Raw genomic sequence first — 12,194 nt, 5'->3', positions numbered from 1 at the left:
TTTATTTTAATTTATATATACATAATATATATATTATTTTTTATTTTAATATATATAGATATATTATAATAAGAAAGCAATTAAAACTAATTATTGTTTGAGAAATTTGCTATGGGCTTTTCCTTTAATAATTTTCATTTATTTTTTATTATAAAATTATCATTTTATTTATTTATTTTTACTTTATATAGAGAGAAAAATTTATCAAATTATTTAACATACTAGATAGTTTTAAGTGCCTTATTCTAAATGTTTTTTATTTATAATAAAATCAAATGAACTGTACAGAGAACATCATATAATCCTCCCTCTGAGTACAGGTAGATAATGATATAATAATAAACAGGGAAAACCCCGCCCTGTCTCTGTGTGTGTGTCTCTGTGCGTGTGCGTGCGTGTTTGTCTCTGTGCGCGTGTTTGTGTGTGTGTGTGTGTGTGTGTGTGTGTCTCTGTGCGCGTGTTTGTGTGTGTGCGTGTGTCTCTGTGTGTGTGTGTGTGTCATTGTGTTGAAACCTCCAAAACTTTTATGTGTCGCAAGTTCCAGTTTTCATCCGGAGGTTGTTTGTCGGTCTCATTTCCTCCGAGTTGAACGATGTGACAGCATGCTGAGTTCAGGCTGCCGGATTATTATTATTATTGATCATCATCGTTTAACAACAGAAGAGAGAGACTTTGGATCGAGATGTCGAACCACGATTGGAACAAGAAGATGTTAATGGAGCTGCTGAAGCGACCGGAGGACAGCCGGTGTGCTGACTGCGGAGCAGCAGGTAACAAAACACCTGAATAACACTGTGGAGTCAAGTTCATCTGGTTTTATGTATCTTTTATTTAAATATATTTCAGTAACTCTCCTACTAGAATGTGTTTGTTTTGGTGTTTTCCCTATTTTCAAGGCTGTTTTCATATATGCAATCCACTGTTTGTAATTACAACAGCCTATAAACCAACTTTTAAGCAGATGAGCTTACAGACAAACCCATCAAGTACACTATAGAGAAAACTACCTCAACATTCAAAACCAAAACAAAACCAAGAAAAGATATAACAAAAAATAATAATAATGACAAAAGACCTACTAGAATGTGTTATAAGGCAAAGAGCCAACACCCTGGAGATAATCTGATTTAATTCAGATTGTTATAATGATAAACTGTTGTTATTGTTGACATTTATATAAAGCTTATCAGTCAGACAGAGGTTGAAGAAATACTCAGACCTTTTACTTAAGTAAAAGTACTAATACCACAGTGTAGAAATACACTCCTGGTCCTAGTAAGTAAAAGTTCTCGTGGGTACTCATAGAACCTATTTACATTCACACATCTTGAGGTCAGAGGTCAAGGGGACCCCTTTGAAAATGGCCATGCCAGTTTTTCTCGCTAAAATTTAGTCCAACTTTGGAGCATTATTTAACCTCCTTCACAACAAGCTACTATGAAACGGTACACTGTGGTACACTGTAATATTCCAGTATAGGAATACAGAGTACAAGGCACATAGAGTGGGAGGAACAGGGGGTTAGTAGTAGTAGATGGTAGTTTCTGGTTTCTTTACACCTCTAGGACAGTAAACTGAATATCTTTGAGTTGTGGACAAAACAAGACATTTGAGGACGTCATCTTAATAATAATAATAATAAAAATAAACTTTATTTATATAGCACTTTTCTAAACAAGGTTACAGAAGAAAAAAAATCAGAAAAAAAATCAACAAAACAGAAAAACAAAAACAAAAATGAATGATTAATAGACAGTGAAAATAATCGCCCTGATTTGAATCCCCCTCAGATCCAGACTGGGCGTGCTACAAGCTGGGTGTGTTTGTGTGTCTGAACTGCTCCGGCGTCCATCGCAGCCTCTCCAGCCGGGTCAAATCCATACAGCTGGACTACTGGGAGGATGAAGTGGTGGAGGTACAGTATACGGTCTCCTAACCTCTGGTTGTATTACTATGATCACATATTCTTCAGGTAAAAAGCACAAACTGGCTGCGTCCATGTCCACGAAAAAGCAGTATACTTAAAGTTCAAGTATATTTTCCAAGTATACTAATATCAATGTACAAGTATACTTGTAAGTGCACTACTTCAATGCTTCTTGGGACTAAATTGGTACACTTTTTAGTTTATAAAAGTTTACTTTTAAGTGCACTTTAAGTGTAAGAATAGTAATCTTTGAGTCTAAGTTGTTTTTTGTAAATCATACTATACTATAAAGTGAACCTATAGGTATACTGTTAGTTATATATACTTGTAGCCCACGTTTTAGTTTATGAATTTAAAGTATACCCTCCGTAAACTACTAGTTTAATATTTTTTACTGCAAGTGTACTTGTAAGTTTTATTTAACTTATAGTACTTAGCCAATGATTTAGGCATTACCTAAAGAGACTTTTGCTATTTGACTTGATGTTTGTGATGAAAATGTAGAAAATTCTTGATGAATTGAAGTAAATTCATATTAAAACATAAGTTTACAAACTCTCACACAGTCTAACAGGCTACTCCGTCAAAAAGTAAGCATAAACCAAGTATACTTAGACTTTTTCTCTGTACTTGTCAGTATAAGCCAAGAATACGTAGGTATATTTTGTTAAGTATATCTCTGGTTTACTGGAAAGGGTCATTTTCATGTGTGTGTGTTTTTTATTTTTGGTCCCGGGAAGTTCATGAAGTCCAACGGCAACGCCAAAGCCCGAGCTATGTTTGAGAAAGCTGTTCCGGCGTTCTACTACCGGCCCCGGGAACACGACTGCGAGTAAGTATAACTTTCCAGGATGATGAAAATTCATCAGAAACTTGGATTATTTTTGCCAACTGCTGACGAGGCAACGCCACAATAAATACAGAGAAGTGCAACTACCAGACTGTAGAAGTGAAATATGGATGCATTTCTGCTGCTATAGATTAAAGCTTAAACCCTCTGAGACCCACAATGGACCCGTTTTAGTCTCCTTTAGGGGGGTCCAGGCGGTCTTTAGGGGGAGATAGCAGGTCAACAGTAGATGTCACATAGAAGTGGTGTACATCATCTGAAAGCTGGAAACCTGAAGATTAATTTGAGATGCACTATGTGTCAAGTTCTTCTCTTAGAACATGATGTTAGAAGTATATGATGGTCATCCCCATGCTCTATTATGTCTCATAAGTTGTTGCAGTAGTTTTTGGGTTGATATCATTTGTTACACAGATTTGCTGCTGAATTTAACCATTTTTTACCACTGGAGAATTGATAAAATGATCAATAATCCCTCCAAAATACCACATTAAGACACCAAGACCTTGAGGAACATCATAGAAAAAGCCATGCTGTGATTTGGGATCAAAAACTTTTGACATTTGGAAATTTCTGCAAGAATTGCATTTTTTGGCGATTGGATGGCGAGCACTTCTGTTGTGTAAACTGCTCAGAAACCCCCTTATTGTCAATCTAGCTAGGAAAGCCATCCATCCTCTGAATGCTCTAGGTCTCTAGTTTGTGGCTGTAAAGTTTCATGAGGCTGTGATTATCCTAGAGGTCACCACAGGTCATTTTATACAGTGACGTCAAGTTTAAAAAAACTACAATGAAATGTCTCCTATGGGGACTAACATCATCACACATGAATACAGTTGGGCTCATTGGATCCACAAGAGTCTCAGCTTTTTAGTGATACCCAATTTATGTAATTCAAGACTGTTTAGGGACCCCAGTATGCAGAAATATTCAAACACATCATTTTAGAATAGGAGACAATAACACATTTATACTGCATGAAAAAAACTGCATGTGATTATCATAAAGTGGGCATGTCTGTGAAGGGGAGACTCGTGGGTACCCATAGAGCCCATTTTCATTCACATGTCTTGAGGTCAGAGGTCAAGGGACCCCTTTGAAGATGACCATGCCAGTTTTTCCTCGCTAAAATGTAGCCCAACTTTGCAGCGTTATTAACCTCCTTCCCGACAAGCCTCTGACAGACAGTAAAGTCAGTCGCGGGTCTCGGAGGGTTAAAGCTTTAATGAATCACGTTCTTGTAGTGATTCTGCAGCTTCTCTCTGTAAATCTGTGTTTTTGCCTGTCTTAAGGATTTTTTTGTGTTTGCCTTTAACCTGCAGCGTCTTAAGAGAGCAGTGGATTCACGCTAAATACGAAAGGATGGAATTCATAGGAGAAATCAAGTATCCACCGATCTCATACACCACAGGTGATGATTTCACTGTTTCTTTAACACACACACACACGTTTACTGTAAAACATAAATCTGTATCTGTCTGTCTGTTTGTGTGTAAAGCTGATGTGGTTCCTCATTCACATGCAGAACTGTGCAAGAATAACCTGTTCTTTGCATAACCAAACAGCCAGGAAGTGAAAGCTGGCCGCAGATTGTAAAAACGTCGGCGTGACTAAGACATTTGCATGAAGACCTTTGTGTGTCTGTGTGTGTGTGTGTGTGTGTGTGTGTGTGTGTGTGTGTGTATTGAATCACCTGTGACTCAGTGTGTTTTCTTGGTTTTGACTCCAGGTTTTTATGAGGGGATGCTGTGGAAGAAAGGGAAAGAGAACACACAGTTTCTGAAGAGGAAGTTCGTGCTGTCGGAGAGAGATTTTACTCTGACTTACTACAACAAGGAGAACGTGAGTTCCCTGCAGCTCAGTGGCAGTTTGAGACCATTTCAAATGGGGGGCGGGGGGGTCCAGGCTGGGACAACATGTGATTTTAGGGGTACCAAAAAGCACAACTATTAAGGTACGTGTCCACAGGATCCGTCCTTTCCACGCTCCCCATTCATTGTCTATGTAAGCAGCCGTGCAGCAATGCATTCTGGTAGCGTGGCGGCGCGACGTCAGCTCCTCATCTGTATAAAGTTGAGGTCTAGTCTACTTTATGCAAATCACAGGGGTCCGACGTTACTCGCCGCCTCTCAAAACTCTCTACAAACCTTTAAACTAAGCCTTGTTGATCCAAAATAAAGACAGATTCAGCAACTGCATGACTTATTTCTCGCCTCAAATGTTTTCAGAAACACATTTCGGTGAATTATTTTGGTGAAATAAGAGAAGAAAGTTTCCAAACGAGCCTCCATATTGTTTCCGGTTTGAAAGCTGAGAGCAGCAGCCCACGTTCGTCCAATCAGGTGGGGAGAGCCTTGTGTCTAGTGGCAGCGTCCAATGCTGGGAAGCGGCGCGTCCCCTTGCGATAAAAAACGCCCCTGTGGACACGTACCATTTGGCTACATACCTCAGGAGGTAGAGCGGTCGTCCACTAATCGTAAGGTTGGTGGTTTGATCTCTGGCCCTGTTCAGACCTGGTATTAACACGCATCCTGAGTGAACGGATCACAACTGCACAGCTCTAAGTTTGTCTGTTCACACCTGCCGTTAGAATGCGTCTCCACATGAGTGACCACTTGTGATCATATCTCACTTCTCCGCTCTATATGCAAATAAACACGTAGTAAACACACGGCTGATACAGCAGAAGTTGTGACGTAATATTACAGGAATGTCAGTAGTGATATCCTACATATTCCTGAATTCGGGTTAATTTTATTAACATTTTATTAACATCAAAATAAAAGCTTATGATGCTGTCATGGCTAAAAATGAGAGTACAAACAGCTGCATGCTAATTGAAGTTGTTGAATCCTTTCTATTAACTCTGACGTGCACATCTATGTATCTGTGATCCAGGAGTCCAAAGGCCCTAAAGCTATAATCTCCATCAAGGACCTGAACGCCACCTTTCAGCCAGAGAAGATGAATCATCCTCACGGGCTGCAGATCACCTACCAGCACGACGATCACACCAGGAGCCTCTACGTTTACCACGAGAGTCCTGAGGTGGGACTGCATGATCATCCAAAGTATAAATAATCCAGTTTATCCAGCGAGTCTTGTACTGGTTGTCATTCTGTAGAGACTGTGGAGAAGCTCAGGGTCTCTTCTTCTGCTCTAGGAAATAGTGACGTGGTTCAACGCCATTCGTGCTGCTCGTTATGCGTACCTGAAGACAGCGTACCCGACGGGAAGCGATGAAGAAGTAAGCATTGAACCTTCTCAAAGCCAAATACACTGACATAAATGTTTCTTAGATGTTGATGTACTTTAAAATGCAATTTTCATTGTTGATTAATCGATTAGTTGTTGTTAAATGTCAGAAAATGGTGAAAAATGTTAATCGGTGTTTCCCAAAGCCCAAGATGACGTCCTCAAATGTCTTGTTTTGTCCACAACTCAAAGATATTCAGTTTACTGTCATAGAAGAGGAAAGAAACCAGAAAATATTCACAGTTAAAGGGACTATTTGTAACTTTCAGAAATGCTTCTTAACAGCGACACCTGTGGCCGTGAAGTCAACGAAAGTCAGCGTCGGGCTCGTGCTTGTGCTCGCTCTACATAGACATGAACGAGCATCGCTCAAAACAGTGAGGTGATACACGTCAGCTTAAACCACAATATCACTCTATATTGCAGCTGCTTGGCAGTAATGTTAGCTGACCAGACGAAGGTCTCTTCATGAATCAATGCTGATACTGTGTTTGCTTCTCCTGCCTCGGCCTGCGGGGCTCCGCAGCGAGAAACTCGTCTCCCTCCGCCCTCCGCCGGAGGGAACAGAGAGACAAGTGAAGGCAAGCAGGCAGAGGAGCGGGGACGCCGGCCACATGCGAGCGCGCATATGCGAGCGCGCATGTGTCCCGACCCGCTACATTTATACGCTTAAAAAGTTACAAACAGTCCCTTTAAGAAGCTGGAATCAGAGAATTATTTTTCTTAAAAAAATACTAAAACCGATTAATCAATTATCAAAATAGTTACAGATTAACTTAATAGTTGACAACTAATCGATTAATCATTGCAGCTCTACTCTAAATACTTTACTAAAAATAGCAGTTTATTCCCAGTTAATGCAATGAACCTCAGCAAAATCAACAGCAATAAGAACAGAGATTTGCCTCTTTTTGCTTTTATGATTTAAAGTTTAACACACATGTACATTTACGCCTCTTTGTCAGCTGATACCAAAGATAACAAGAAACTACCTCAAAGAGGGATACATGGAAAAGACGGGGCCAATGGTAAGTTATCAAAGAAGAAAATGTTAATACATGTTCTGATTTATTTGTACATTTATGTTGTCTGCTGCTTTGACTCATCTACATGAATTGAGCAGAGCACTCAAGGCACTGCAGAGTTAGAGTTGTTTGTGACAGTATAGTAGTACATGTGAGACTGTTTCTGTTCCTCTTACATACTCAAACACACTTGAATTACTTTTACTGGATTGGTATGATAGGAGAACTTGGGGAAATGTATCTTTGGCAGAAAATATTCAAAATGATACTGTCATTCTTCATGTGAAGTTTTTACATTAAATGTGTTTGTTTATTTTAACAGCAAACGGAGCCGTTCAAAAAGAGGTGGTTTATTTTGGACTCCCAAAACAGGAAGTTGTTTTACTTCAAAGGCAAGCTGGTGAGGACTCCTCATTCTAACTATAGACATACAGTATATATATATATATATATATATATACATATACATAGACGCCGCATTGGATGCTTCAGCTTGTTGCAGCGATACGTCAACGTTGGCGCCATATTGGACCAGGCAAGACTGGCTTGTAACCTCATACAAGTGAACGGGGGAGCTGACGTTTTTCTGGCTAAAAAAGCACTGTAACGTCTACATTTCTCAACTGATGATATAATATAATATAATATAATATACGATGAAGTGTCTTCCTCCGCTTTAGAGATCATGCTTTCCATCATTACCGCTAACACTGCTACTGCAATTACTATTATGTACTCACTAATAAGAGCGATCAAAATAACAGTATAAATTTAAAACTTAAAGGGAAATGTGATATGATAGAACTAGTTTTTAATAATTACATAATAATAATAATTGACTGGAAGCAGTGACGTTAACATATTTAACAGCTTTTCACCAAAGTCTTTGGGAAAAGAAAACAAATCTGAACGTTAACTTAACGTTACTCCTCGTAGATCATAAACGTTTGAATATAAATATCGGTTGAGAAATGTAGACGTTCTAGTGCTTTTTATCCAGAAAAAAGGCAGCTCACCCGTTCACTTGTATAGGGTTACAGGTCTTGCCTGGTCCAATATGGCGCCCACAATGACGTACGATCCAGGAGCCAATGCGGCGTCTATGTATATGTGTCTATGATTCTGACCCAATGCTGTGCATCGCTATGTAAGGATGTTTGTCAAGCACTTAAACCACCCTTATGTTTGAATGTGTGAACGTAGGACGCAGAGGAGTTAGGGGTCATTTTCATCGGCACAGAAAACAAAGGTTACTCTGTGAAGGAGTATGTCCCGAAGCACGCTCGGGGAAACAAGTGGAAGTGTGGCGTTATGGTGAAGACGCCCGAGCGACAGTTTGTCTTCATGTGCGAGCAGGAAAGGGAGCAGAACGAGTGGCTGGACGCTCTCAGACAGGTGCTGTCCAGGCCCATGGCACCGCAGGATTATACCAGTAAGAATTAAGGTTTTTCTCTGCAGAGTTAGTCCAAACAAAGCACCCATACTCACTTATGTGTGAGAAAGTTGTTATACTCAACTATTGCATTATGCATCCATATGACCTCGCTCTGATACTGTCTTGTTTCTCATTCCAGTTGAAGCCAATATCAGCTATAAAAGATGAGCTACAGAGAGGTGTGTCAACAGGATGATGGAGAGAAGACGGCAGCGTTTGACTGAACTCATGCAGCACAACAGATGAGCAGCGATCTGCTGTCACTGCACCGTTATCAGTACTGACTCTCATCTTCATCAGTTGTCCTAATGCATCATGGACCACGACTCTGGCTGTGCTCTGCCACAGTGTGGATTTAAGACTTCCATCCAACTCACTTTAACTGACACTGGATCTGATGCTCAATCAGAAAATACTGTATCATCATGTAAAATCCACTCTTATGACTAAACACACACCCCTGACACGAGCTCAACACTGTTATATTGTAACAGAAGACAGGTTACAATCACTGCATATCATTCTAGTTTCTTAGGTTTTAATATTTTTAAATTTACTAATGAATCTCATTTTACATTTGGTAGCGAACATGATTCATGACATCATGCCTAGAATAATAAACAACTTTCTTTTTTTTTTAAAGTAACGTAGTTTAATTTATGGATAAAACTTTTAAATGCAATTTTAGCATACATGACTTCAGCAACGCTTGTAAATAAAAAAGATTAAATAAAAATGATAATAATAAAAAATAAATAAAAAATTACTTCAACTGGAATTTAAGAACGCATTTTGCTGCTCTATGGGGCCAAAGAGAGGAACTTGATGATTGAACTCATGATATTCTCATATTTTTAATTTTTTATAATTATGTTGTTTAATAAAAATAGAAAATAAAAAATAAAAAGTAATAAATAAAAAATGGAAAATAGAAAATAGAAAATAGAAAATAAAAAATTTAATTTTTAATTTTTTTTTTAATTCCAGCTGAAGTCATTTTTTTCATATTTTTTTTTTATTTTAACATTTTTAATAATTTTTCATTTTTAATTGTTAATTTTAATGTTGTGTTGTTGGCACCAATGACAGCCGTAACCATCATGAAATAACTGCAGTTCCTCTCTTTGGCGCCAGAGAGCAGAAAAACGCATTTTGAAATTCCAGCTGAAGTCATTAGTTAATTTTTTTCATTTTTTTATTCAATTTTTTTCATTCTTTTTTTATTTTTTTTATTTTAACATTTTTTCATTTTAACATTTTTAATAATTTTTCATTTTTAATTGTTAAGTTTAATGTTGTGTTGTTGGCACCACTGACAGCCGTAACCATCATGAAATAACTGCAGTTCCTCTCTTTGGCGCCAGAGAGCAGCAAAACACTGAAAAATGTCTGAAAAAAAAGTTTGAAAAATTTAGGAAAACAAAAGTTTAAACAATGTCTGAAAAAGGTAAAAAAAAAAAAAAAAAAAAAATGTCCTAAAAAAAGTCTGAAAAATAAAGTTTGAAAAATGTTGGGAAAAAAAAGTCTGAAAAATGTCCCAAAATGAAGTCTAAAAAAAGGTTTTAAAAAAAAAGTTTGAAAAATGTTGGAAAACAAAAGTTTAAACAATGTCTGAAAAAGGTAAAAAATAAATAAATAAATAAAGTCTTGAAAAAATGTCTGAAAAAAAAAATTTGAAAAAAGTTTGAAAAAAAAAGTTTGAAAAATGTTGGAAAACAAAAGTCTAAACAATGTCTGAAAAAGGTAAAAAAAAAGAAAAAAAGAAAATGTCCTAAAAAAAGTCTGAAAAATAAAGTTGGAAAAATGTTTAAAAAAAAAAGTCTGAAAAATGTCCCAAAATGAAGTCTGAAAAAAGGTTTTAAAAAAAAAGTTTGAAAAATGTTGGAAAACAAAAGTTTAAACAATGTCTGAAAAAGGTAAAAAATAAATAAATAAATAAAGTCTTGAAAAAATGTCTGAAAAAAAAAATTTGAAAAATGTTGGAAAACAAGTCTGAAAAATGTCTGAAAAAAAAGTCTGAAAAAAAATGTTGGAAAACAAAATTCTAAACAATGTCGGAAAAAGGTGAAAAAAAAAAGTCTGAAAAAAGTTTGAAAAAAAAAGTTTGAAAAATGTTGGAAAACAAAAGTCTAAACAATGTCTGAAAAGGGTAAAAAAAAAAAAAAAAAAATTCTGAAAAAAGTCTGAAAAATGTCTGAAAAAAAAAGATTGAAAAAAAGTTAGAAAAATGTCTGAAAAAAAGTCTGAAATTTTTTTTTTAAAAATGTTGGAAAACAAAAGTCTAAACAATGTATGAAAAAGGTAAATAATAAAAAAAAAAGTCTAGAAAAAATGTCTGAAATTTTTTTTTTGAAAAATGTTGGAAAACAAAAGTCTAAGCTAAAAAAAAAAAAAAAAATGTCTGAAAGATATGGGAAAAAAAGTTTGAAAAATGTTGGAAGACAAAAGTCTGAAAAAATGTCAGAAAAAAAAAGTCAGAAAAATGTTGGAAAACAAAAGTTTAAACAATGTCTGAAAAAGGTAAAAATAAATAAATAAATAAAGTCTTGAAAAAATGTCAGTAAAAAAACCCCTGAAAAATGTCTGAAAAAAAAGTCTGAAAAAAAGTCTGAAAAAAAGTTTGAAAAATGTTGGAAAATAAAAGTCCGAAAAAAAAAAAGTTTGAAAAATGTTGGAAAATAAAGGCTAAACAATGTATGAAAAATGTTGGAAAATAAAGGCTAAACAATGTATGAAAAAGGTAAATAATAAAGAAAAAAAAGTCTGGAAAAAATGTCTGAAAAAAAAAGTTTGAAAAATGTTGGAAGACAAAAGTCTGACAAAAAAAAGTTTGAAAAAAAAAAGTTTGAAAAATGTTGGAAGACAAAAGTCTGAAAAAATGTCCGTAAAAAAAAAAAGTCTGAAAAATGTCTGAAAAAAAAGTCCGAAAAAAAAAGTTTGAAAAATGTTGGAAAACAAAAGTCTAAACAATGTCTGAAAAAGGTAAAAAAAAAAAAATATCTGAAAAATATGTGAAAAAAGTTTGAAAAATGTTTGAAAAAAAAATGTTTGAAAAATGTTGGAAAACAAAAGTCTAAACAATATCTGAAAAAGGTAAAAAAAGGTAAAAAAAAAATAATTTTGAAATATATGTGAAAAAAAAGTTTGAAAAATGTTGGACGACAAGAGTCTGAAAAAATGTCCGTAAAAAAAAAAGCCTGAAAAATGTCTGAAAAAAAAAAAGCCTGAAAAATGTCTGAAAAAAAAGTTTGAAAAATGTTGGACAACAAAAGTCTAAACAATGTCTGAAAAAGGTAAAAAAAAAAAAAAAAAATGTCTGAAAGATATGGGAAAAAAAGTTTTAAAAATGTTGGAAGACAAAAGTCTGAAAAAATATTTGAAAAAAAAAGTTTGAAAAGAAAAGTTTGAAAAATGTTGGAAAACAAAAGTCTAAACAATGTCTGAAAAAGGTAAAAAAAAAATGTCTGAAAAATATGTGAAAAAAGTTTGAAAAATGTTGGAAGACAAAAGTCTGAAAAAATTTCTGAAAAAAAAGTCTGAAAAAAAAAGTTTGAAAAATGTTGGAAAACAAAAGTCTGAAAAAATGTCAGTTAAAAAAAAATATGTGAAAAAAAAGTTTGAAAAATGCTGGACGACAAGAGTCTGAAAAAATTACCGTAAAAAAAGTCTGAAAAAAAAAGTTTGAAAAAAGTTGGAAAACAA

At 35.4% G+C, this 12,194-nt stretch overlaps 1 protein-coding gene across 1 annotated transcript; it reads left to right on the top strand.

Annotated features, from left to right (window-relative positions):
- The first annotated feature begins 543 nt into the window (after nucleotides 1-543).
- adap2 (ArfGAP with dual PH domains 2) lies at nucleotides 544-9,128 on the top strand. Its single transcript, XM_074656895.1, has 11 exons — nucleotides 544-770; nucleotides 1,791-1,915; nucleotides 2,668-2,759; nucleotides 4,100-4,188; nucleotides 4,507-4,619; nucleotides 5,676-5,825; nucleotides 5,941-6,024; nucleotides 6,998-7,060; nucleotides 7,380-7,457; nucleotides 8,261-8,489; nucleotides 8,632-9,128. The coding sequence occupies exons 1-11, from the start codon at nucleotides 683-685 to the stop codon at nucleotides 8,658-8,660; spliced, it is 1,140 nt and encodes a 379-aa protein (XP_074512996.1). The 5' UTR covers nucleotides 544-682; the 3' UTR covers nucleotides 8,661-9,128.
- The last annotated feature ends 3,066 nt before the right edge of the window (nucleotides 9,129-12,194 follow it).

Source organism: Sebastes fasciatus, chromosome 13, assembly GCF_043250625.1.
Source record: "Sebastes fasciatus isolate fSebFas1 chromosome 13, fSebFas1.pri, whole genome shotgun sequence".
Classification (NCBI taxonomy): domain Eukaryota; kingdom Metazoa; phylum Chordata; class Actinopteri; order Perciformes; family Sebastidae; genus Sebastes; species Sebastes fasciatus.
This window is presented reverse-complemented; position numbering and strand designations above follow the sequence as displayed.